The 27,725-nt window shown below is 45.5% G+C and overlaps 1 protein-coding gene across 4 annotated transcripts in view; it reads left to right on the top strand.

Moving 5' to 3' along the window:
- Nucleotides 1-230: 230 nt before the first annotated feature.
- gk (glycerol kinase) overlaps nucleotides 231-27,725 on the top strand; it is a 114,057-nt gene continuing 86,562 nt past the window's right edge. For all 4 annotated transcript variants that reach the window (XR_005945761.1, XM_041210593.1, XM_041210592.1 and 1 more), the window contains exons 1-2: nucleotides 231-375; nucleotides 16,790-16,863. Coding sequence is in view for 3 of the 4 variants with exons in the window: in XM_041210593.1 (XP_041066527.1) it covers nucleotides 316-375; nucleotides 16,790-16,863 (134 nt within the window). In the remaining variant the exon portion in view is untranslated. The remainder of the gene's footprint in view (nucleotides 376-16,789; nucleotides 16,864-27,725) is intronic.

Here is a 27,725-nt window from a genome sequence, read left to right as displayed (position 1 = left end):
GGGAAATGGGCTCAGTCCTGCGCCCGCCTCTCCTCCTCCCATTCGCCTCAGGTACACCAGGAAGGCGGGTAAGGAGGGGGCGGGCCAGCTTCCTCTGCCTACTGATTGGCTATGTGACAATGCCTTTGTTGGCGATTGGCTGCAGCGTTGCCATGGAGGGGCGGAGCCGGCGTCGGCACCGCGCGGTGGCCGGCAGCTGTGAGTCGGGACAACGCGAGCAGCGGCGTCAGGAAGCGGTCGCTGTGGAGACGGGGGTCAGCGGCTCATTTGATCGGTTGCCGGGAGACAATTGGTTTTAGGAACAGCTCATTCACCATGTCCGGGGTACCTCTGGTTGGTGCTATCGATCAGGGCACCAGCTCTTCTCGGTTCCTAGTGAGTACACTTTGATCAATCCCTGTCAGCCGATGAACCGGGTTCAGAGCAGCTCGGGGGCTCACCCCTTCCCCGGCCATTGAGTGACTTACACAGGGTGGCCTGGGGTTATCCACCCCAAACACACACACACACACACACACATTTATCCTTCATATCATTGACCATCCCGTTTGCCTAGTCAGCTGCTCCAGCCGTGAGTCTGTGACCTAAATGCCTTGTATGTAGTAAACTATCTCCCTAGTGTTATAAGGAACATCCCCAAGAGCCATTATAACATTCTCCACGTGTCCTTTATTTTTTTCAAGTGCAGTGATGCAGCTCTGCGGGAGTGCACCACTTTCATTGCAGCTCCAAGTCTGCAGTGCCGTCAAAATGTTTCACTGGTGCGTGAAGAGAATGTTTTGTCTTGACCTCGGTGCAAGCCGCCCTACACGCGTTGCGACAGTTTTGTTTTTGCTGACAGATCGGTGACTCACTCCCCTCTCAGTGAGTGACCTATAGCGCAGATTTGCGCATGAGGATCTCGTGCAAAATACTGACGCCGGGGTTGTCATGAATTTTGTCGCCATGGCATGTACGCAAAATAAGCATTGTTGCAATTTAATTAAAAACAAACCTTTTGCCTAAACAGCAACAGCAATCATGAACCAGTGAGTCAACAAATGCATTAACAGCGATGCCAACCATGAGAGGTGCATGTTTTTGAAAGTTGATACATTGGAATATTGATGTACTGTTCCCAGGACTTTCTGTCCAGTGTGGCAAACTAACTTTGTGTGCACGACTGTTGTTCGCTGATGTGAACTTTGCTCCTTGTGTTAGGAACTTTTTTTAAGTTTAAAAATTAGTTTTTTATGTTTAACTAAACCTTTATAGGATTGTAGATGTTTTGCAGGTTCTATAAAATCCGTGAAGTTTACCAAAATCAGGACAGGGAAGTGTATGTCTCCCAAAACTGAAATATTTTACAATTTATTGAAGCATTTATGCAGTCCCTGATTCCATGAGCCCCTTGCAAAATGTACAATCCTGGACGTGTTTAGGAAATTTGGTTTCACTCAAAATGTGATCCAGATGCTAAGTTCAGGTCCCACCTTGTCACTGAGAATTGGAATTCAGTTTAAAAATCTGGAATGAAAACTTGCTGCCAGTAAATGTGAGCATGATGCTGTTGAATTGTTGTAAGAAATAAATTAGTTCGCTAATGTCCTTTAAAGAAGGAAACCTTCCCTCCTTACTCACCCTGGCTTAAATGTGATCGCAATACAACACCATATGATTATCTCTTAACTACCCTCAGAAGTGGCCTAGCAAAACACTGTTGAATTAGACTGGCGAAATAGGGATTAGAAATAAATGCCAGCTTCATATCTACCGTGCACTGATCTATATTGGGCTGGATTTTCACCAAGTCGGGATGACTTGGGAGCCTCTAAAAATGGCAGCCGCTAAACCAATTCTGGGATTCCTGAACCCATTCTTGGGGTTTCCAATTTTCGGGAGTGCTTTTTAAGGGTGCAGGCATGTTTGGGTCACAAGGCCGCACCCTGCACTCCTGACCGGCTAGCTCCATTGCAGAGAAAGGCATGTCCTAGTCTTCCATTATTTGCATGTAGTCAGGCCAGTTTTTCAGAGGTGTCGTGAATAATAGTCTGTACAAGGGGACCTTTTAAAAGGTAGTTCAAAAGGATCTCCTCATGCACCCCCATGCCAAAGTATGCTCCCCACAACCCTCATGGCCCCTTATGCCCTCCATGCTAAAGTATGCCCCCCCAAACAGCCCCTATGGTTCGCTATGCCAAGCTATGCCCCACCACCCACCTTACATAATGAGGCTTGCTTGAGAGCCCAGTAACCTGTTCGTTTGTTGAAACACCTGAGCCTTAGAGAAAATATTGCATGATTGACAGCTCTGATCACTGCTGTCAATTGCACAATATTTATTTACACAAGGTTAAGAGGTTTCAAGCTATTGAAATTTTTAAGACGCTGGGTGTTGACACTTTTATTGCCCGTTAGTAAAAAGGAGTTTTTTTTAACATAGTGGAAAGTTATGAATGAACAACTTTTTAAATTTTTTTTTTTAAACACATCCTACTGTCATTATAGGATTCATTGACCCACTATATACTGTATAGAACCAATGGTCATGGAAGTCCCCAGCTTGGTATAAGGAGCATGAGCCATAGGAAATGGGTGGAGGGACATAGCTTGCCATGGGGGCCATGATGGCCATTGAGGGTAGGTGCAGCATGAGATGGCATGGATGGAGCAGGGGGAGCATGTGGGGGAATGAGGGCTGGGGGGCATTTCTGTTTTTATTTTATCAGGTATAAAGTTCCACATTATGGAGACAGGCCTCTTAAACAGCCCGCTTCAGCACCCAGCAGCCCCTGTGGCTACTTATGATCTTTTTCCCGGATTGGCTGGCCTGACTGCAGCCCATCTCTCGCCCATCCCCCACAATGAAAACCCCGTCCTTGCAGGCACTCTCTCCTGAGGCAGGCGGACCAATTGGGAGTTCTCCCAACTTCCATTAGCTGCCTCAAGGATGAAAATCCAGACTATGGTCTCCAAGTTCCTCAATGTCTTTCTAGCCTCACATTTAAATCTGTTCATGACCTTGCCTTGTACTGTCTCTGTAATGTCCTCCAGCTCATCTGCTTTTCCAAATCCTACCACAAAAAACTCTTGTTTCTTCTGACTCTGACCATGAGCCTCAGTCCCTTTGCCCTACCATTCATAGGCCTCACAGTGTGGAATTCTTGGAATGTTTTTATGGGGACATTAATGGCATTATATAAATGTGAGTGTTTATTCTTGGCCCCCACAGCAAACACAAGTGAGCATTGGGCTAAAAGAAAAAACCAACACACCAAAAATTATTTTGCTGCAGAGAAATCAGTGGAGGGTGGGAGAAGTGAATAAAAAAAGAATGCTTCATGGAGCAGCCAGCTATAGGCACAATTAGAGTCAGCAGACGTTTAATAGCACACTGGGGGAGGTGGGGTGCAAGAGCAGATTCACTAGACCACAAAACTATTGCATAATAAGGAACTGAATACAGAATTTAGTTTTGGTATATTGTTTTATGATGGCAAAATTAGTAGATGAAGTGTACCTTTATCAGGAGTGTGTGGAGTTGATCTAATCATCAGGTTTGGGGGGTGGTGGTATGGGAGAGATAAAACCACTTAAGAATGATTCACATAAGTAATCATTTGTTAATTATAAAGCTTGAAACAAGGGGACCATAAGTTTATGATGAGAACAGTGCCCTTGTATACAAAGTTTCAATATTTTATTGATAATGAAATTAAGCCATGTTAGCAAAAGTTTAAATGGGTGCATAGAACATTTACTGATGGTAAGTGTGAGCCAGCAGGAAGTTTACAACTCCATTCCATTTCAGAGTTGTGCAACATGACTTATCTTACCAAGACTTGCATGTTTGTAAAGAAATTGATCACTTTAAAATACTGTTTTCCCATGTTTTACCTTTTCTTTGTTGAGCTTTTATTGTCATTCCAAGAAATTTCTTTACATCAATATTACTGTCAAGGGGTGGGCAGGGGGGTGCACCTATAGTTTAAAATAGTTATGGAAAATGACAAGGTACAATCAAGTGTAAAAATACTTAACAGAAGGATGGGCTAACTTCAGTGAAATCTATAACTTCCTGTATGATGAAAGATCTGGAGGTTAAAATCAAGGCTGCCACTCCAATGCAGTACTGAAGGAATACTGCACTGTCAGAGGTGCTGTCTTTCAAATCAGATGTTAAACCGAGGCCCTCTCTGCCCACATTTGAACATAAAGCATCCTGTGACACTATTTCAAAGAACAATAGGGTAATTATCCCAGTGTTCGGGACAATATTTATCCCCAATTCACATTAAAAAAAGGTCATCATGCCATTATCACATGGCTGATTGTGGGAGCTTGCTGTGCACATATTGGCTGCTGTGTTTTTTACATAACAACAGTGAGCACACATCAAAAATACTTCATTGGCTGCAAGTACTTTTAGATGTCCGATGGTCATGAAAAACGTTATATAAATGCTAATTTTCCTTTTTAATATGAGACAGAAAAAAGCGTATGACAATTGTAAGTTTCATAACATCATGGAACGCTAAGGTGAATATAAAATGTACAGAGGAAGATTAAATAAGAATATAAGAGAAGCAAAGAGGAAGTCTGAGAATAGATTAGCAGCTAATATAAAAGGGAAGCCAAAAGTCTTTTTGAATATATAAATAGTAAAAGGGCAGTCAAAGGAAGGATGGGGCTAAATAGGGACCAAAAAGAGTTCTTGTGGAGGTAGAGGGCATGGCTGAGGTGTACTAAAATGAGTACTTTGGATCTGTCATCACAAGAAAAGAGGCTGATGTCAATGTAGTATTAAAGGAGGTGGCAGTGGTGATATTGGCTAAGTCAAAAATAAAGAGGAGGTACTTAAAAAGATTGGCAATCTTCAAAGCAGAAAAGTTACCCAGTCCAGGTGGGATGTATTGTAGGTTACTGAAGGAAGCAAGGGTAGACATTGTGGAGATTCTGGCCACAATCTTCCAATCATCCTTGGATACGGGAGTTGTTGCCAAAGAACTGCAGGATTGCAAATGTTAGACCTCTGTTTACGAAAAGGAGAGGGATAAACTTGGCAACAAATGATCCTACTATTTTTTTTTGTGTGACTCTGCATCTTAGGGACAGCTTGTGAGCAGCCTTTGCGGTATCTTCATAATTGCTGTACAGGCGTGCACACTTACAGCTTAGATGAAACATTGCTGGTCTAACATCAGGGAAACTTTGAACCAACAACGCAGGACAGAATTAATTAGCAATTAATATATGTAAGTCAGCACTCATTTGTTGAAGGCAAATCATATTTGACTAAATTCTTTGATGAGGTAGAGAGGATGATACTGCATCAACTTGATTAATTTCACAGACGAGATGGAGAGGGTGGATAAGGAGAACTGCATTGAATTTTGCATGAGATATGTGAAAAATTATGTTTCTTAAGCCAAATGGTTGTTGGGTTGACTTTCACACATAATCGATACAAAGTTGACTTTGACACAAAATTGACTTTTACGGATCTATATTCGGTACATGAAACTCAAAAATGTAGTAAACAATGTGGAGGATAATAACACTCTTCAGGTGGATACAGACAGTGAATTGCACATAGTAGGTGAAAATTATCACATACGTGATTAGTGATATGTTTTGGTAATAAAATAAGGAAAGGCAACATAAACAAAGGCACAGAAACTTGTGATTATATATGCACAAATCCCTGAAGGTGGCAGGACAAGTTGAGAAGGCTGTTTAAAAAAGTTTGGTCGAAGGGTCATGAGGACTTGAAACGTCAACTCTTTTCTTCTCTGCCGATGCTGCCAGATCTGCTGAGTTTTTCCAGGTAATTCTGTTTCTGTTAAAAAAGCATATTGGTTTCTTGACCTTTATTAATAGGGTGAGGGACTTCAGTGGTGCAGAGAGGCTTGAGAAACTTGGGTTTCTTTCCTTTAGAGCAGCAAAGGTGAAAGGAGGTGTTCAAAATCATGAATGGTTTTTATTAAGTGAATAAGGAGAAACTGTTTACAGTGGTAGATGGTCGGTAATCAGAATATATGTTCTCTAGATTTAAGAACAGCCCCGGTATATTTGACGCTAACATATAGAACCCTGCTGTTCAAGAAAGGAGGGAGAGAGAAAACAAAGAACTATAGGGCACTTAGCCTGATGTCAGAGAAATGCAAGAATCTATAATTAAGGGCGATTGAAAAATTGGGCAGAGTTTAATGAAAGAGAAATTGTGTTTGGCAAATGTTGGAATTGTTCCAGCAGAGTAATTGAGGGGGAACCAAAGGATGTAGAAAATTTGGATTTTCAGAAGGCATTGTATAAGATGAGAAATTGTTGCACAAGACTAGGGCTCAAAGGAGTGTATATTAGCATTGTTTGAGGATTGGTTAACAGATATAAAATGGAGAATAAGAATAAATGGGTCAGTTTTGGGGATGAAGGCTGTCTTATTGGGAGAGATGGACATGTACAATGGACTTATATTCCCTGGAAGGTGATCTCATTGAAACATGTAGGCCTAAATTTTACCTTTAGTGGGCCCGGGAGTGGTCGGGAAATGGAACATCGATTGCGATCGGCACCCGACCCCGATTTCACGCGGACTGGTAAACTAAAAGCCAGCCAGCATGAAACGCATACTGAAATGCTCAGCGCTGCCAGGGTGGGAGCGAGAAGAGGGCTGGCGATGATGTCAGCGCGGGCAAGGGTGAGTGCTGCGAGAAAGCTTCCTGAAGGCAGACAGCTGCCTCGGAGCGGCAGACCTGAAAATCATCAAATAAAGGTTTTAAAAGTGGAAAAAAATGTCCATGCATCACAATCATCTGAAAATATAGCTGATAAAAATGCTGCCCACAGATATTTATTTTTATTTTACTTCATAATGGGAATTTCATCCCACCCTTGGATGAGGTTTGATGAAAAATGCAATGTCTGCCTGGCCGATTCACCCGTCCGCCAAGGGTCAGGTTGGACAGGCCACGAAAAGTCGGAGACAGTCGCGCTGTTAATAGACTTTGTTGCACTCTTTAATTGTTGGTGGGCGCGTTTCCGACTTTTGCATGCGCCCCCCCCCCCCCCCCCACCCCCGAGTGAAATATCACGCAAGTGTGCTATGCGCCGGGACGCTTGCCTACGTCATCTTGCGCGATTTTATGCCCACCCGCAGGACGGAAAATTCAGCCCATAAAATTCTTAGAGGGCTTGATGGTAGTTTCTGAGAGGCTGTTTTCTCTGGCTAGAGGGTGTAGAAATAGGTGTCGTAGTTTCAGGATAAGGTGTTGGCCATTTAGGACCGAGGTGAGATGAAATTTCTTTACTTAGTACGTTGTGAATCTCGGAATTTCTCTACTGCAGTGGATACTTGGTATGTTTTTGGGTATCAGGGGAATTAAAAATGTATAGATAGGACAGGAAAGTGGAGTTGATTTGTAAGTTAAGCTATGGTTTTACTGAATGGTGGAGCAGGATTGATGAATTCTATGGCCTTTTTCTGTGCCTATTTCTTGCATTTTTAACGTGATTGGTAAAAGAACTAGCGATGACAAAGGAAACATTTTTCTAAACACAACGAGTTGCTATAATCTGGAATACACTGCCTGAAGGGGTAGTGAAAGCAGACTCCATAATAACATTTGCCGAAATCTCCGTTCTGGAGCCTAAGTTCGGTGGTGAGCATGGAAGTTGGGAGTGATTTCCGCTGAATTGGCTGACCACTCACTTTTCAGCTCGTTGAATATGCATCACAAGGTGCGAGCTGATTTTTTCATGGTGGGGGCCGGCAGGAAGTCGCCGTTCCCGTCATTACCTCATGGGGTTAAAGGTGTGGATGCTATATTTAAAGGGCAGCAGGCACTATCCCTTTCACATTTACCTGGCCACATCTCTCTCTTGCTCCCTCTCTCACCCTCACCCTCTCTCTCCCTCGCACTCTCTTGCGCTCTCTCTCGCCCCTGCCCCCTCCCTCGCCCCCTCCCCTCCCTTGCCACCTCCCCCGCCCCTTCCCTCGCCCCCACCCCCTCTCTCGCCCTTACTCTCTCGCTCCAGGATTCCGGAAGACTGTCTGTGTATCTGAGATTTCAGGGCTATTTTAGAAACCCTTCTGCTCTTAAAGTCCATTTCCAAGGTATCGTGAATCACATGGGCCTTGTATCCAGGTAGATTAATGATGATTAGCTATTCTTCAGACCCAAGCTCTAATCCATCTTGGAAGTAAATGGATATTTTAAAGTATAACTGTTTATACTCTCACATTCTCAATACCTTCCCGGGATGTTGGAGACTAGCCGCCTGACCCCTGTAAACAGAAATACTGCTGCCATTGTCTCCACTTGTGAACACTTTATACCTTCTTTCCAGCAAAACGACCTGGGCCTCCCTTTAATCTTTAACGGCCATGTCACCCAGGCCTGTTGTTAGCCTGACTTCAAGAAAGGTCAGATGACCCCTTTATTTAATCTTAAATTAAAGGCACAGTCCTGAAATATAGCAATCTTATAAACCTCATATTTGTAACAATATTCAAAATAAATTGGGCAAATACTTGAATGAAAAGAATATAGGGCCAAGAGTAAAAAGCAAGGGAGTGGGATTTAGTAGATGGCGCTACCAAAGTGTCACATGAGCTGGGACATGTTTGTGAAGTTTGCAAAATGTATTTAATTATTTTATAAAGCCTTCAGGAAACCTCTTCCTGCCCGTGGATGAGGTTTCCTAAAAAATACGAAGGCCGCTTGGGCTTTTCACCTGCCCGCCAACCTTAAGAATGGACAGGTAGAGTTGTCAGTAAGGTAAATTACTTTTTTAATGGTCTTAATAGGCCATTGACAGTTCAGTGGGCATGCCACCTCCGGAGTGCGCCCGCTGAATGAAATATCGAAATGACACGCGATGACATCGGGACACACACCCAACGTCATCTCGTGTAACATTACGTGTCGGCATGTCAGGCCCGCCCCCACACACTGACGGCAATATGCTGCCCCTGGTCAGTGATAGGTGAAAATTATTATTCAGTCATCACATAAAAATGAATGTGCCATATTTTATCAAGCTAGTGCATACACTAGTTTAAAAACAATTGTTTGTACATGAAGCTTCTTATATGTTTATAGCATAGTTAAGTTAACTTGTTGGCATCAATTTGAGGGACACTCGGTACAACTGTAGTATTTTGTTGCAAAATTTACTGGATCCTCCATCCAGTCTTATTTTGTGCCAGTGTAATATACCAGCCATTCTTTTGGTTCTTATAATGAGTTAGCCAGTTTGTGCTGAACTATGGATGCTTTTGTATTATGGTATTATGGACCAACATAATTTGTGATCCCACCCATTTGGATTAGATTAAAACATAATTCTGAGATGTGGAAAGCAGCAGGATAATCCACTTGCAAATCCCTGTTCTTTGTATCATTGCATTGGAGTTAGTCATCTCTAAGCCATGCCAACAGGACAAACATCAAATCTGATATTATGTAATATAAGGAAATAAGTTTTGCTGTTAGAAATTAACATTTTAATCTTGTACCACTGAATTTCTTCATGAGTGTTATAAAGTAATACACGGTTGCCAGATGAGGACAAGGATGTCAATGACGTTTGTGTTTTAAATGCATTTTGAACAGTCATTCATTAACATCTGAAATGGACATTCACCTTTTTGCACACATTCCCAGGCTAGAAATGTAGCTAGGGCTGTGTTAGGGGGATTGAGGGATGGGTTTGAGTAGAGGGAGTGGCTGGGCTGAGGGTATTTCTGTCACAGACAGGAGTCCTGCTCCACTGTAATGTATCCTAAATCAAGAGCTTGAAGTAAGGGAGGTTGTTGGCGGGAGGAAAGCCATTGTTACCTGGTAGTATGTCTTACCTTTTTACTATATTTATATTTTCAGAATGAGTGCAAATACTGACACCAATGATACACTGTCACAATTACATCTACTGTTTTGAAAAACATAAACTCTTAGGTAATAACACAACAATTGGTGTTTCAAAGTTCTTACCAGATTACATTTTGCGGTTTTCCTGTAAACTCCCTGCGTGCAATCAAGAATGGGAGCAGAGTAGAATGTGGGCTGCTTATACTTGACTGGGAGGGCTATGCCAGTCTGAGGGTGGAGACTTGCATTAGCCACAGTGCCTATATAGGAGAGGAAGTTAAGTATTGTTTTCTTCAATTGTTCAAGCCCTACTAGAGCGCTGATTGACACTTTGGTTCAATAGTGAGGGCATGCTGCATTATTGGTGTGTTTTAGATGAGACATTAAACTGCAGCCCCATCTGCCTGGTCAGTGGTTCAACTGCACAAAGTGCAGCAGCTGGCATGAAAAATGACATTTTACCTGCCGGCCCTAATGGTGGGCTTTTGCACTGCATCTTCTGCTCCCTGCTGTATTAATTATATGTGCAAGAGAAACACGCCGGATCGCGGGGAGGCAGCCTCTGATTTGCCCGCCGTGCTGTGAGTTCACCTCTACCTTACTGTGGGTACTGTATTTAAAAGGCACCTGTGCACAGCTTTGTCAATGTTTTCAGTCTAGGAATACTCCACGGAAGATATGGCTCCAAAAGGGATGTTTCTCCAAAATCCAGTGACGCCTCACTAGAATGCCTGTTGAATGAAATCCGCTATTTTCTCTACCCCCTTGATGGTTGGAGGAGGTCCACCAACCTCACTGCTCTGACTTGGCAGGCACAGGCAGCAGTGGTCAGTGCCAGTGCAGCACAGAAGAGGTCAGCTACCCAGTACAGAAAGAGGATTAATGATCTCATCCATGCCGCCAGGGTAAGTCAACAATCTCATCACTCTCTACACACACTGACCAGCCTGTCCAACATTTAGTGGCATCTCACATGCTGCCAGCTCAAGGGACATCACCACTCACTCTCTCACACACACCTTCACATATCTATCTGGCTTCATATCCTCTGCAGTTTGCGTCCTCGTCTCATCCATGGCTACACTCACCACCCACACATGGCGGGCATCCTTATCATCTGCCCAGGCATGCTTCCTGCTCATATTCGCCATCTGTCTTCATGCAGGACAAGCTCACACACAAATTGAAGGGAGATGTCTCAGACCTGGGGCAGAGTGGCCAAAATTAAGGTCCTCACTCCCTTCAAGAATCCAGCCATCGAGCTGGCCGGAGAGGACGTGGACCGTGCCTGCATTTTCGGTGAAATGGGTGGTGCACATCCAAGTAGGATCCTGCACCAGCTCATCCCTCAAACAACCATACTGTGAGCACTTTGTCCTGTTTTAGAGTTGCCTGCCATGCACTAATTATCTCTCCTTTTCATAGCCACCTCTGGAAAGTGCTCAATGGCATCCACAATGGCTAGTTCCTCAGCTCCAGCGCCGATGACAGTGCGGATGAGGAGTCCGAAGAGAGCACCATACAAGCCCCATCACATCACTCACCCACATCTCCAGCATCACAGAGACAAACACCTCGGTGGGACTTAGTTTTAGAGCTGCCTTAGGGTCATGCTATGGCGAGCAAAGCACACAACCTGGTCCACAGCAGGTGGAGGCAGGGACATCCGAGGTCGTTGGCACTCTGAAAACTGCTGGAGGCCAGGATCCTGCCGAGTCCAAATCAGATGAAGAGCCTCCAGACTCGGTAACTGAGTTGGTGGAGCTGCAGTGACAATCACTGGATGTCAGCTGTATTCCTCAGATCGTCATGAACGATGGAGGAGTCCATCCACATTCAGTCTGAGGTGATAGCACCAGTATGCCAATGCATCAAGGTCAAAACTGGTAAAATAGTGGCTGTCATGGAAACCTTGGTCAGTCCTGCATTGTTGCAGCAGCAGCACTCCATCGCTGTAGCCATTGGTGGCATCCATCAATGGCTACGTGAGAGAGGGGGAAGGGCACCCAGATCCTCAGCTGCCCCTTCTCAAGGAGTCAGCCAGAGGCCCGTGGGCACCCATAGGGAGGAGGACCAGCAGCTGGACACCCTGGGGCCTTCCACCCAGCTGACTCTGGGACTGTCCGGCTAATCCCAATCCCTTCTTCCTCTGATCCCACCGCCTCCAGCTCCACAGGCCTAGGAGGGTGCACCTGCCGCACAGCAGCTCACCCAAAGCAGGCCGGAGCCCTCCAGGTCTTGGCCCTCCAGAGGGTGCCTGCCAAGGTCGTCACTGACAACAGGGTATAGCAGTCAGCAGGTTGTCTCCACCTCTGCTATGGATGTCAGAGAAGCATCAAGATGTAACGGTAGGGTTAGGAAAGTTTAAAAAGATTTAGGAGCATAACGGTGGCACAGGTGTCCACAACATGTATATAATGTTCACAAATGTAAATAGAATCCCACCCATTTCACATTTCTTGTGTATGCCTCTTTTTTATGATGAGCTGTGTTGCTGTCAATCAGTTGTGATACCATGGTTCCACCCCCAGTTTAGCACAGATGTAGCTATTTTAGCTTTTATCTATGTAGTGTGCTTCCATATCACAGTGTGTAGCTGTTTTCCACATGATTCTTGACATCAGTGATACCTCAACCTTAATGTTAAGTGTGCTTGTGGAACAAACGTCATTCATGTGCTTTGCAGGGTCATGTCATGTTTATTCTTGGCTGTGTAAGATTGAGGCAGAGGTGTTCTCCTATCTCATCTGCATTCTTCAAAAGTGAAGGTGTAGTATACAAGGAGAGATGTGTTAACACATGGAGGAGGGTCATATATCGTGCAACTCCATGTGCTCTCTGTCTTCCAGCAGGGTTCTCATGCTATGATCCTGTACACCGAGCTCGTGCACTGCTGAGTGCCAACCGCGTTTCCGACTTTCCAAGTGTACATCTGCTAAGCTCACGAATAAGTGAGAGGATCTTTCCATCTCCAGGTGCTAAAGCTTTGCCCCTCAGCTACATTATTGCCCTGGTGCTTGAACCTACAACCTTGAGCATTTCTCAACCTGTAACTGTCTGGATTGCAGCCACAAGACCATCATCACAATGTTGGGATGCAGCACTGTGCGTCCAATCACCTAAAAGCTCACTGAGACGAGTGGTGCTAATTGCAAATGGTGATATTTAGCGATCAGTAGAGCCTTTGAGCATACTCTGGAAGCGCACATCATAACTTTAGACAATGGTGAGGGCAGCAATGGGATAGGAGCGAGGATGTACTGAAGCTGAAGTCTGCCCTTTATTAGCAATGAATCATGACCTTGGGGGCTTCATGGTGCCTGAGAATTTTAGAGTTTGCAAAGGTCAGAGCTGGCCATGGGCACACAATGTGCCTCTTAAAGAGGAGGCATTTGAATGTCTGGCATGCAAGTGGTTGAATGTCGTCACCCTCAGCTGCTCCATATGCATAGTAGGGTGAGGATAAAAGCAGGCCAGCATCCTTAACTGAGAGTGCCAGATGTTAATGTGATAGAGAAGAAGGTGACACTGAGGCTTGAGTCATCTCAGAATAGATGCACACCTGTGGAATGTCCTCGGCTGCCTTGACTCAAGTGTCACCTATCAGTTTCACCATTGACATTACACAAAATGCGTTGTCCCGTTGCTGGAGATGGATCTCCTTGAGGAGCTTTGTCAGATTGAAAGCATACAGCTACAAGTGCACTGAGGATAGTGGAATAGCTCCTAGCTCTTGTAGGCTGCTGTTGCGACTGGGATACTGGAAAGACGCTTGAAGAGGCAGCATGTTCTGACATCTGATGCCAGGATTCCCTCCTCCAGTTAGCACCTCATCTCAGCAAGGACACGTGCTCCTGAGGCTTCATCATCCTTCAAAGGATCAGGACAATGTGAGCTTCATGTATAATTATTCACCCTCATATTGAAATGCATGGTTGAAATGAGAAGAATAGCAAAGCTGGTGTTAATGATGGAGGGCACTTGTTCTAGAGAGCACTCACTGCAACTCATCATCATCCTTGAGGAATCTGGTGGCAATTGGGGCCTCGTGCTTGCCTGTCTCATTTGGCCCGTGCTATGGCCTCTTCCCCTGCAGTCTTGGCTTCCTCCAATTCAATGCCCTCATCCCCTTCGATGTCCTCCTCAATGGAGGAGACCTGCAGCTCGTCCATGTCAGCATCTGAGAAGTCCTCTACCCTTAGCAGCGCCAGGTTGTACAGCGCACAATAAGTCACAAGGATCCACGAGACCCTCTGGGGAGTGTACTGAAGTCCTCCACCAAATCTGTCCAGGCATCGGAACCGCATCTTTAAGATCCCTATGGTATGCTGCACCAATGTTCGGCTAGCAGCATGAGCCTAGTTGTACCTTCTCTATGCAGGAATCTGAGACCGCTTCAATGAGCATCATCAGCCACGTCCCTTGTGGGTACCCCTGGATCATGTGTGGTCCCTTGAAGTTGTTCGGGGTCTGCGATCTACTCGATGTATGAGTCATGGACGCTTCCTGGGTATCGAGCGCAAACCTGCATGTTAAGTTTCTTAAGGCCGCAGAGCAGCAGCACATTGAGCGAGTGGTCGTCTTTCCTGTTTATGTTTTGGAGTGCCTGTTGCCAGGGAGCTTTCATAGCCACATGAGTGTAGTCGATGGCACACTGCACCTTTGGGAATCCGGGAATCTCAGCAAAGCCCAGTGCTCTGGCGTCCTGGCTTGCTTGATCTCTGTCAAAGTTGACATAATTGTGGGCCTTGGCAAAAAAGGCGCCTGTGACATCATGTATGCATTTGTGCATGAACGCTTGAGAGATCCCCAGTGGAGCCCTGGAAGGAGCCACTGGCGTAGAAGTTGAGTTAGACCATTACTTTCAGAACCACTGGCAATGGATGCTTTCCTAGTTCCCATGGCGCCAATTCCTGGAGAATGTGGCAAAAGAGAGTCACCAGGTTCCTTGGCATGCGGAGGCGTCAGGGACAATGTCTGTCACTCATCTGCAGATAAGATATGCAAGTTCTGTGCACCTTCGGTCTTTCAAGCCATCTATGCAAAATGTTTCTGTGAGCCTCATCCTCAGCATCCAGAAGGGGCCCTGCTGGCCCTTGGACTTGAGGGTTTTGCTGCTCCCTTTGGCGAGCCAGGCACCTCTAATGCAATCTTCTCCTTCTCTGCTGATGTCTGCCGCCGAACAGGAGCGAAAAATCCCAGCCAGCGATGTATACAATTAATTTAAATCCATTTCATTTCCTCCTTTTAACATAGGGATATTGGGTTATTTTTATTTTTGGGTAACGGGCTGAATATGCTGACTAACAATTTCTCTAAAACTTGTCAGCAATAAATAAATAGCAAGATGTCTTTCCTCCATGTTTGAGTTCTATTCTAATTTTCTGCAGACTTTACCTTCTTAGCTGGATAGGAAACAAAAACACTTGGAGGTTAAAATTAGGTTTGTAGTGAATCAGCACCCTATTTTACGTCATGCCCGATTTTCTTTTCCAATTTCACCCATGTCTGACTCTTCCCCAGTTTCCTGTGTCCAGAGATTTGTCAATTAAGCTTCAAATCAATTGGCCATTGTCCTAGATGGAGCTTTTCCTGGTAGCATCTTCTGCTAAGTGCAAGTGAATTAAGATATTACACCAAATTACAAAATTCTCACTGAAATGTATTAACAGACTCATTGGTCTGAATAACAACAGGTGAGAGGATTAGCGGCCAGGAAACCCGAGGGTGCATATTACTCAGAAGCAGTGTTGAATTTAACAGCTGGATTTCTTTTTTTCTAAAAAATCAAATTGGCACTGTTTCCCAGTTACAACCTAGAGAGGTTGACTGTCAGCCAGGTAGGCCTTTGACATACAGTCCCAACCTAATGCCAGCCATTGCCGGGGTGGAAGGAATCAGAAATCGGAGGAGGCAAATGGTGAGTGGGACATCAGGGGATTCCGATTACACAGCGCTGGGAGAAGTTCTGAACGTGGGGATAGAAGCAGTTGAGCTTGGGGGGGGGGGCGGGGAGGCGTTGGGGGTTGGTGGGGTGGGGAGGGAGCTTGGGGAAACACTTCCTCTTCAATTTTTCAAATGAGTAGTGCTGGAAAGACATTTAATTGTTATATCCAGCCATTCTCTTATTCCTTCAGCTGTCAGCTTTCTTGGTTCAATTTGGAACATAGATAAAACCTTGGACATGTAGACATGTAGCATTATACAAGTATTTTAATTGCCAGCCTGCCTCGAGAGAGCAGATTAGCTGCCTCACAACTACCCCCCCCCCCCCCCCCCCCCCCCCCCCCCCCCCAGCCCCCGCTCCAGCCCCTTTTCCCTGAAGTGTGGGTTGAAGGTCAGGTTTTCCAGTTCCATGACTTTTGAATGCTAACTTGAGGCTCCTGCTTACCTTTTGCAGGAGCCTCGATGATGTCCTAGAAGCTGCATATATTCACACATAAGGCCCTGTCCTTTGCAAACAGAAAGAGCATGTCCACACATTGCACCTTTTTTAACTTAACAAAAACTTGAGGGACAGCCATTCCCTGTTCATTCCCCATGGCAGTGCCTTGAACAATCAGTCGACCTGTCTGGTTTGAATTTAAACAAAAGCTTGGCAGTTAACTGTTCCCTGGTGCATTCTCCACGGCAATGCCTCTACCAATCAGCACCCTCTCCTCATGCAGTATAAATTGTTGTTCCCTTTAGATTTCATATTCTTGCAAGTCTGCTGATGAGTGCAAGATGAAAAACTTCAACAACATGTCTTTTTTCAGCAATACTCAAGTTCTGTACTGTCAAGCGGCTAATTGCAAATATGTTTCAAAATTTAATTTATTTTGAAGTGTTTAGCTTATGTGATTTTGCTATTTTTCATTGATGTTTCTCTGACAAACTAATTTATTGTCTGTTTGGTACTTTGAAGAAACTGACATGATTTAACAACCACTTCACAGGTCTTTAATCCGAAGACAGCTAAAATAGTTGTTCAACACTCTGTAGAAATTTTACAGAAGTTTCCACAAGCAGGGTAAGAGCTTCAGTTGCATTTTATAGTTTTCTCAATTGTTTTTCTTGCTGACAGAATTTCCTGTTTATTTTAAAACTCATTTGGTAAATGGAACATATTTTGTCTTTATTCAATACAATGTTAGACAACTCCATCAATTTACAGCATACTAGTAACGGTTCAGCATAACTTCCAGATCTATAATGCTTTTGTGCTAACGCTGTTGCAAACTTCACACATTAAGTGTGACCACATATGGTAAATCAAAGGTTTTAAATTTTCTAGTTATTCAATACCAACTATTTAATGCATGAGTTGTATAATTTACCAAGCTTCAACGATGATCAGTTAAATCTGCAAGAAGGTATCCTTCTGAATGCACTCATCTTTTTGAATACACTAGATTGATTGTATGTAGTGCACTTAACTGAACTCAGCCAAGTGGCTTCCATTTTCACAGATTATATTATTTTAACTCTTTGTTAGCAAACTTCACTACCACTCCACCCACCTTATTTGCATCTCCATCTTCATTAGTCTTCTCTCCTAGTTTTTTCTTTCTTCAAATTCCCATCACCAAAGTCAAGCTCTTTCCTTCCTGTCCACATAATTGAGTGATAATCTGCTTTCTGCTCTGCATCAAATCATGCTTTGTAGATTCTTGATTTTCTTCTATGTTGGACTTCTGAATAGTTCCCAGACTTTGTAACCACTTCATCTCAGATGGCCATACAATTCCAACTATGTTCATCAAGGTCGAGGTAATTAGTTCTAGTGAATCAAATATTTTCCATTTGGCCATCCAGGGTCTATACTGAGTAAATATGATATCTAAATTGCTTTATTTCTGTAATAGTGCTATTTCCAGTACCCACATATGAACTTAGAAGGTGCTAAATCATTTGATCAAGGAAGATTGAAAGTTCCCTAAACTTGTTGTCAGTTTGAAGTTCAAATATTCTGCCATGTTCCAAATTTTGTTAGGCTTTTCAAAATGATATAATTCTGAAAAGGGAAAAAATTTGAAGGGCTGGATTTTCATCTTAGAGATGGGGAGCTCAAGTCAGGACATCCCAGCTCGGCAAACCCACTTTGGGAAAAGGTGTCCTGACCAGCGCAATTTTCAAATTTTTATTCGGAGTGGTAGGTGCGGGATAGAGTCAGGCCCACCACCCATTAACGCAGATCAGCGGTGGCCACAAGGGCTGCCAAGTACCAAGTGAGGCAGGTTGGTTAAAAGGCCTGCCTCAGTTCTCTGGGTCTTTGTCTGAGTTGTGTCATCAAATATTAGGCCCTCTACCCCTTACCCCTCACCCTTTCTCACCCTCCCACTCCCCATGTCCTATCCATGCCAACTCATGCAATCCCATGGTTCCCCCACCCACCCCCATTGCCCCTCATACCCTCCATGCTAACTCACGCTCCTCTACCCCCAAAAGCCCCTCATATCCCTCATGTGAACTCATGACCCTCCACATACCACCAATGTCCCCTCATACCCTCCATACCAACCCATGTTCCTCCATCCACCCCCTATGGCCCCTGACAGCTCCTATACCAATCTAGTGTCAACCCATGACCCCACTCACCCCTTTGGCCCCTTATAGCCTCTATACCAGTTTAATGCCAACTCATGCCAAACCATGCCCTCCACCCACCACCACTGCCATTTTTAAAGGACCCCAGAGTCTCCATGGGTCCCTTACCCCCTCCATGCCTACTCACCCAGCATCCACCATGCACAGCCTCAGGAGCCATGTTGAGAGGAATTAAAACACTTAAGGGCAGAATTTTTAGCTTGGGGAGCTGGTGCACACCTGAGCCGCTCGAGCGTTAAATAAAGTGCTTTGATGTCGCCCGAGTGTGCCGACGTCAACGCACACTCTTGTGATATTTCGCTAGGTGGGCATGCAATGGAGATGGAGGTGCACCAGCCATTAATTAAGTGGCCAGTTAAGGCCCTTGAGACACCAATTGTCTCCAACTTTGCGTAGCCCATGTGATATTTAGGCCATTGCACGGGCAAAACAGGCAGGCAGGCAGGCCACAATTTGCAAAACCTCATCCATGGGCAGGATAAGAGGAGTCATTGGCCGTGTCAAAGCGATTAGTGAGGAGTTTAGGATATCACTTGCTGCTGGTTGCTTCTGTGGACAGGACAGCTTCATTTCGTTTCACAGCTGCATTCTGATATTTTAGAGGCTTCAATTCAGGACTCAACTGTTCTTTTCCAGGCCCCCGGAGGATTCAAACCGCATGGGGCCTTCCAGGTATCAGACAGCCTTCCCTTACCCTGGTAATAGGGATTGTGGTCTCCGCTGGAGGCACCTCCTCTGAGGAGGAAGAGAGGGCCAGAAGTGGGAGGAGGCCAGGTCCTATTCAGCTGTGAGGGGAGAGGCGCAGGCACAAAGGGTGTAGGGCCAACAGGAAATCCAGGGTAGAAAGGGCCGCAGAAGATGCCACTATTCTGCTGCCAGTGTTTACAGACGGCGATGCAGCTACCTCAGTATGTCTGGGGTGCAATGCCGACGGAGGCTTTGTGTCTCAAGGGAGACAATGACCTCCATCTGTCAGAGGATCGGCCCTGAGATCAGCTCCTACTGTGTGGGTGGACACACCATGCCAGTGGCGCTGAAGGTCATGGTGGCCCTCAACTTCTATGCCTCCGGCTCTTTCCACGGGTCAGTGGGGGATCTTTGTGGAGTGTTCCAGTCGGCTGTCCATAGTTGCATCAAACTGGTGACAGATGCGCTGTTCAGGCATGCATTGATTTGCATTCAATACCACATGAACTAGGCCAGTCAGGCAGAGTGAGCCAGAGGCTTCGCAGTGATTGCTGGATTCCCCCGCATCCAGGGTGCAATCGACATGTAGCCATCAAGGCGCCAGCGGGTGAGCCAGGAGCCTTCATCAACAGGAAGGGATTCCACTCCATGACGTGCAGATAGTGTGTGATCACAAAGTGCAGATTCTGCAAGTGTGTGCAACGTACCCTGGCAACTCCCATGACACTTACATCCTCAGGCACTCCCAGGTGCTGAGGCTTTTCAGTGCTCCAGCCTGACTGGATGGATGGCTGCTGGGTGACAAGGGCTGTCCCCTCAAAAGGCTCATGGCGCTTCTCTGCCAAGAGGCCGAGCAGTGGTACAACACGAACCATGCCTCCACAAGGGTGGTGATAGAGAGAACCATAGGTCTTCTCAACTTGCGCTTCCAATGCCTAGACCGTTCAGGGGCGTGCTCCAATAGCCCCCAGATCATATGTTACTGATAGTGGTTGCATGCTGCACTCTCCACAACCTGGCACTGACAAGGGGGGACACAGTGGAGGAAGAAGATCTTGACGCAACTGTACAGGCAACAGATGATGAGTCCAGCAGTGAGTCCGAAGACGAGCACGGCGAGGAGAACGCTGAGGGCATAGACACAAACCTGGGTAATCTCTAGGGAGGAAGGGGCACCCAGGAGGTTTTGATCCAACACTCCTTCAGCTAGCCTACCAAATAAGAACCACCACCACATACGAGGGCTGCAGGCTCCATACTCGATTCCCGACAGGACCAGTTCCTTGATCAACAACATAAAATATGTGCGTTTGCAACAAAGTTTCAGGGGACACACGTCCATCATAACATCATGGCCTACCCTGCAGCTACAGAACAAATAAAGCATACAGAGGCCAGTTGCACAAAATAAATCATTTACTTGTGAATGTTAACATGAACTGGTATTTCCCATTACAACATTAAAAAATGAAGAAAAATGGGGGAAGCAAATATCACCCATGATAAACTCGTGTTGTGCTTAAGGTGCTTTAAGTTTTCGCTTGTGGGTGCTATGTCTAGGTGCTCCCCCTCACTGGCAATGGAATTGGAGACAGCCTGCTCACTCTGCTGTCCTGTTGGTCTTGATGGCCTTGGCGGGCGTCCTCTGGCCCATGGAGCCTGTGCTGGCCCCGCCTGGGAGGGAGCGGCCAGTGCCACAGCTGGCATCTCCCTTGTAGCTGCAGCCACATCAGATGCCACAATCACTGGTAGAGGGGCGATGGAGCTGCTGTCATCATCCGGAGCACCCTGAGAGGAGCCCGCAGAAACAACAGGCAGCTCATGTGCCAACATCAGGTTGCTTTAGACCTCCCTGCTCATCATTGATGAATGGTCACCTCACTGGGATACTGAGTGCCCAAGACATCTCCTACACTGAGACTGACCAGCTGAGGTCATTGCTGGTGTGAGGGCTTGCAGGCCCGAGTGCATCCCCAGGAACCCTTGATTGAGTCCCTGGAGGAGCCGCTCCATGAGAGTCACCACTCTCTCCATGGAGGAGGCATTGCACCGAGCCATGAGGGTCAACGCATTGCTTATGCTCTGCACAGACTTCTTCACAATGGACACTATGGCATGCATTCCTTCATGTATCTCCGCCAGATCTTCTCACAGACCCTGTTGGACACCCAGCATCTGCTGTCTCAGGGCCCACTCCAGAGGCCCATCATTAACCATTGACTGAGCATTGTCCTGGTCCCCAGCAGTCCTCCGACTGCCAACACCCTGGGCACTCTCTGTCTCTGTCTGCACCTCAAGCAAGTGTGAAGTGCCCTCACCAATGTGCACCGATAGACTACATGGCGATGTTATGCCCACCGAGGTGCTGCTTGACAAAGAGGGTGTGACGCAGGTGCGTGGTGAGCATGGTGGCCCTCAGGGGTCAGGAGTGGGCCTTCTGGCTCCTCACAATGAACTGCTGGTGAGCCTAAAAGGGAGAAGAAGGACATGTCATTAGTTTGTCATGAAACTGTCACTGTGCATGCCTGGCACCCTGATGAGGCAGAGATTTGCATCATTGCACCCTTGTCTTTCGATTATCAATGGGGATTCCAGGCTCACATCAATATAGAGACTACACTGGAATGGTAGCAAGAACCGACATTCTCAGCTCAGTGCACTGCACTTTTACCTTCCTCTGACACCCAAACCTCACTGTGGCTGCTTGACCAAGGTGCATGGTACCTCTCCAGCTCCAGGGCCTCCTGCTCATATCGTGAGAGGATGAGGAGGTGTGGGGGTCCCCCGCCGGTCCATGACATCTCAGCTTTGTTATGGGATGCTTTCTCCTGAAAGGATAGAGGAGCATTGATTAGTTCACTCTCTACCTGCAACGCCATTGCAGCCTGGCCAATCCCACATGTGGAATACCTCGCAGGGCTCAGCCGATTCGTGAACCTCGAGCCCCAAGGCACTCAGTCTAAGCAACCAGGGCTCACCCCCTTGGCCAGCTCCTGCTTCGTTGACATTTGGCACTCATGCTGTAACACCTCTGAGGTCCACAGGAGGAGGTGGGCAGCTCTTAACTGTTCCACACTGGGCCCATGTGTGCCTCACCACGCTGTGGCTGCTGACCCTGGATACTACCACCTCCCAGGTATTTTTGATGATATGGGGGGGCGGGGGGGTGCTCCTCCTCCTCCTCCTGTCCCTGGGAACAAGGGTTCCTCTCCTCGCTGCCACCTCCTCCAGGAGGACTGCGAGATACTCATCTGAAAAATGCGGGGCCAACTGCTCCGCCGGCCTGCCCCCCTGCCTGCCGTGTCCACCCGTTACGTCCTTCTGTGGCAGCCTTCCAGGGACTCCTGAGGCCACATTTGAATTGGCCGCCGGGCGTTAGACCCGGCGGACATCATACCCTCGCCTTCCCCTTCGCGCACATTCCAAACCGTGTATCACACTGGACAGGCCTTAATTTGCCTGCCTGCGTAAAATCGCAGAGCGCTGCCGATAGCAGGCGGATTCCCGACCGTCCCCGCCGATTCCATACGTCAAGGGTAAACTTCTTCACTACATAAAAATATATTCTAATTCACGAAAGCCTATTCAATGCATTTAAATCCCCTCAAATACTTAATCTCTTATAAAACAAACATTTATATTCATAATACCGAATCAAAGACACCTCACCCTTTAATAACCACTTTGAGCTGTCAATCAAACTTAATTTATAACCCCCCTCACTGTGATGATGGCAGGTTGTGGAAGCAATCAAGCAGTAATTATATTATAATGTTAGCACTTGGGGCTATGTCAACAAGCATTTAAAACTGCTGGAACAGATTTTATTTCCACTCAGACACAGGCAAGCAGTTTTTTTTTAATTTAAAGGGCAGGGGATTTAAATAACTTGACAGCTCTTTATATCTTATCCATCCTTCATGAATGTTTATATTTTCACCAGAAAGTCATGGAACACAACGCTGCAGTTTGAGGCCGCTTCTGGTGTAAAAATCGGATCTGTATGTCCTGTTAAATTGCACAGCTGATTTGTAACTCGTACCTGTGCTTTACGCCCCACCCCCTTTCCCCTCCAGCAAAAATGGGATCTGCCAGGAATGGAGGTGGGACTTCTGGGTACCGACTGCCATTTTTAAAGGATCCCAGGTATTCATGGGTCCACGGTAACCCAGCCGGAAGGAACAACATCCTTTCAAAACATTTCCATATTGAAGATAAAAGTAGAATACTGTGGATGCTGGAAATCTGAAATAAAAACTGAAAGTGCTGGAAAAACTCGACAGGCCTGGCAGCATCTGTGGAGAGAGAAACAGATTTAATGTTTCAAATTGAAAATGACTCTTCTTCGGAACTGATGAGGATGCCTCATTTATGCAGTCCTTACAACCGTCCAGTCTCAGTATAGTAAGGAAAGTAATGGGTTCCTTAGTTCAAAACACTAGTTTCCTTCTGCTGCCAGTGGCAGAAATCAAATATTAAGCACTTCAACCCTGACTTTTTCAAATCTCTAGTTTGTTTTTTCAGCTGGTGTTATTGCAATTTTCATTCGCTACAAATTTCATTGACTTCAGAATTTCTTTCATTATGCTGACAGGCCCTGGCCTTCTTCTGGTTTTAAAACTTGTACTGAAAGCTTAAGTACTTACAATAATTGACAGATGGCATGATTGATACAGTTCCTCTGGCTGGAGGGTCTGGAACAAAGGGTCAGGATAAGGGAACAGCCATTTAGGACAGCTGAGGAAAAATTTCTTTGTTCGGCGTGTTGTGAATCTTTAGAATCCTCTACCCCAGAGGCTTGTGGATGCTCAATCGCTGAGTGTATTCAAGACTGAGATCGATAGATCATTGAACACTAAGGAAATTAAGGGACAATAGGGATAGGGCAGGAAAGTGGATTTGAGATAGATAAGCAGTCGTAATCTTATTGAATGGCGCGGATCAGGCTTGGTTGAATGGTTGGCCTACTCCTGTTCCTATTCATACTTCCTTGTGTTTTCAGATGCCTTTTCTTGTATCTTGGTTTTGCATCTCATCGGATTAGGGACAATCACTAGGAGTTCTTAGAAGGTTCCTCCAAATGAGGCCATATGGGTAGAACTTAGAAACAAAAAGGGGGCAATCACTTTGCTGGGAGTGTACTATAGGCCTCCAAACAGTCGGGGGGAAATAGAGGAACAGACATATAGGCAAATATCAGGGAAGTGTAAAAATAATAGGGTAATAATAGTAGGTGATTTCAACTTCCCCAACATTGATTGGGATAGTCATAGTGTGAAAAGCTTAGAGAGGGCGAAATTCTTAAAGTGCATCCAGGAGAGCTTTTTAGACCAGCTCATAGAAAATCCTACAAGAGATGGGGCGGTACTGGACCTAATCTTAGGCAATGAAGCCAGACAAGTGGTGCAAGTGTCAGTGGGGGAGCATTTCGGGGATAGTGACCATAACACTGTAAGATATAAGGTAGCTATGAAAAAGGACAAAGATGGACTGGAAATAAAGGTCCTGAAATGGGGGAAGGCGATTTTAATATAATAAGACAGGATCTGGCCAAAGTGGACTGGGAACAGCTACTTGTAGGAAAGTCTACATCAGATCAGTTGGAGTCATTTAAAAAGGAAATAGTGAGAGTTCAGGGCCAGCATGTTCCTGTAAAGATGAAGGGTAGGACCAACAAGTCCAGGGAATCCTGGATGTCAAGGGATATTGCTTATGGCAGATACAGAGGGCTGAAAACATCAGAAGCCCTAGAGGAGTATAGAAGGTGTAGGGGGAGGCACCTAAAAAAGTAAGAGAGCCAAGAAGGGGTATGAAAAAACACTGGTTGGCAAGATAAAGGAAAATCCCAAGGCATTTTATAAATATATTAAGGGCAAGAGGATAACCAGGGAATGAGTAGGGCCCATTAGGGACCAAAGTGGCAATCTGTGCGTGGAGCTGGAGGACGTAGGTGAGGTTTTAAATGATTAGTTTTCATGTGTTCATTATGGAGAAGGATGATTCAGGTGTAGAAATCAGGGAGGGAAACTGTGATATACTTGAACAAATTAACATTGAAAGGGAGGAGGCATTAGTGGTTTTAGTGGGTTTAAATGTGGATAACTCTAGGTCCAGATTAGATGTATCCCAGGCTGCTATGTTTGGCAAGGGGGGAGATTGCAGGGGCTCTGACACTAATTTTTAAATCTTCCCTGGCCACAGGAGAGGTGCCAGAGGACTGGAGGACAGTGAATGTGGTACCTTTATTCACGAAGGGTTGTAGAGATAAACCTGGTAATTACAGGCCAGTGAGTCTAACATCAGTGGTAGGGAAACTATTGGAAAAGATTCTGAGGGACAGGATTAATCTCCATTTGGAGAGGCAGGGATTAATCAGGGATAGTCAGCATGGCTTTGTCATTGGGACGTCTTGTCTAACAAATTTGATTGAATTTTTCGAGGAGGTGACTAGTTGTGTAGATGAGGATAGTGCAGTTGATGTAGTCTACATGGACTTCACTTAGACCTTCGACAAGGTCCTGCATGGGAGAATGGTCAAGAAGGAAAGAGCCCATGGGATCCAGGGCAATTTGGCAAATTGGATCCAAAATTGGCTTAGCGGCAGGAGGTAGAGGGTGATGGTTGAAGGTTGTTTTTGTGATTGAAAGCCTGTGACGAGTGGTGTACAGCAGGGATTGGTGCTGGGACCCTTGCTGTTTGCAGCGTACATTAATGATTTAGTTTTGTGTATATAGGAGGTATGATCAATAAACTCGCAAATGACACGAAAATTAATGGTGTCGTAAATAGTGAGAAAGAAAACCTTAGATTACAGGATGATATAGATGGGCTGGTAAGATGGGCAGAGCAGTGGCAAATGGAATTTAATCCTGAGAAGTGTGAGTTGATGCATTTTAGGAGGACTAACATAAGAGAATACACAGTGAATGGTAGGACCCTCAGAAGTTCAGAGGATCAGAGGGATCTTGGTGTACATGTCCATACATCCCGAAGCATAAAATATAAGAGCAGGGAGGTTATGTTGAAGCTGTATAAAATGCGAGTTAGGCCACAGCTGGAGCACTGTTTGCAGTTCTGGTTGTTACTCTATAGGAAGGATGTGATTGCACTGGAGAGAGTGCAGAGGAGCTTCACCAGGATGTTGCCTGGGCTGGAGTGTTTAAGCTATGAAGAGAGACTGGATAGGCTAGGGTTGTTGGGGGGACCTGATAGAGGTATACAGAATTATGAGGGGCATAGAGTGGGTAGATAGGAAGAAACGTTTCCCCTCAGCGGAGTTGTCAGTAACCAAGGGGCATAGATTTAAGGAAGGGGACAGGAGGTTTAGAGAGGATTTGAGGAAACATTTTTTCACCCAGAGGGTTTTTGGAATCTGGAACACGCTGCCTGAGGGCGTGGTAGATGTAGGAATCCTGACAATATTTAAGAAGTATTTGGATGAGCACTCGAAATAAATACCATAGTATACAGGGCTACAGGCCAAGTGCTGGAAAATGGGATTAAAATAGATAGGTGCTTGATGGCCAGCATGAACACAATGGGCCGAAGGGCCTGTTTCTGAGCTGTATAATTCTATGACTCTGAGTTCTTGTCCTGTATTAGATGGGACAAGATTCCATACATGAAAACGATCATTCTTGAAAAAACATTACAGAAGTAGATATCCTTCAACTATGAATATTTTGCTGAAGGGCACCAATTAGTACTGCCCTACTTGTTTCTGGAGCTGACTCGTGCTGAGTGACATGTCCTTTGCCAGCTGATAATGGCCTGGAGGCAGAACAGTCTGCCCTTTTCCTGGAACCGAATGTTATGAACGAACACCTTCCTCCTGTTTTCTGATCCCAGGGTTCCTGGACATTCAAACAGAGAGCTACTAATGATTCTGTTAGACCCCATGCTAGTCTTGGAAACTCTTACTTCTGCCATTTTGAATTAAGCAGTGTCAGACTGATCTCTATGCCTTACAGTAAGGACATTCTTTCTCAACAGTCATGCTTGATCATATTTCTATTTGGCCTAAGTGTTATGATCAAAATGAAACAGTTTCAAGTCAGATAATGCAAAGATGTTTGTAAATTAGGTGAGAAATAGATTGCAACCAAATGTGATGGCATATTTCCTTCAATATAGATAAATGTGGTGTGATGCACTTGAGACGGTGTCTCAGACATTTTGATATGGGGTGATGCCATGGCATCAAACCTTGGCTATGTTTTTTATTCGTTCATGGCATGTGGGCATCACTGGTTAGGCTAGCATTTATTGCCCATCCCTAATTGCCCTTGTTCAGAGGACATTTAAGAGTCAACCACATTACTGGTAGGTCTGGAGTCACATGTAGGCCAGACCAGGTAAGGACAGAAGACTTCCTTCTCTAAAGGACATTAGGGAACCAGAGAGGTTTTTACAACAATCAGCCACCATCAACTGTGGTCATCATTAGACTTTTAATTCCAGATTTTTATTGAATTCAAATTTCACCATCTGCCGTGGTGGGATTTGAACCGTGGTCCCAGAGCATTACCCTGGGTCTCTGAAACACTAGTCTAGTGACAATACCACTATGCCACTGCCTCCCCTGTTAAATTAAAAAGG

This window comes from Carcharodon carcharias, chromosome 18 (assembly GCF_017639515.1).
Source record: "Carcharodon carcharias isolate sCarCar2 chromosome 18, sCarCar2.pri, whole genome shotgun sequence".
Taxonomy (NCBI): domain Eukaryota; kingdom Metazoa; phylum Chordata; class Chondrichthyes; order Lamniformes; family Lamnidae; genus Carcharodon; species Carcharodon carcharias.
The sequence above is the reverse complement of the archived record's forward strand: the minus strand, read 5'-3'. Positions and strand labels throughout refer to the sequence as shown.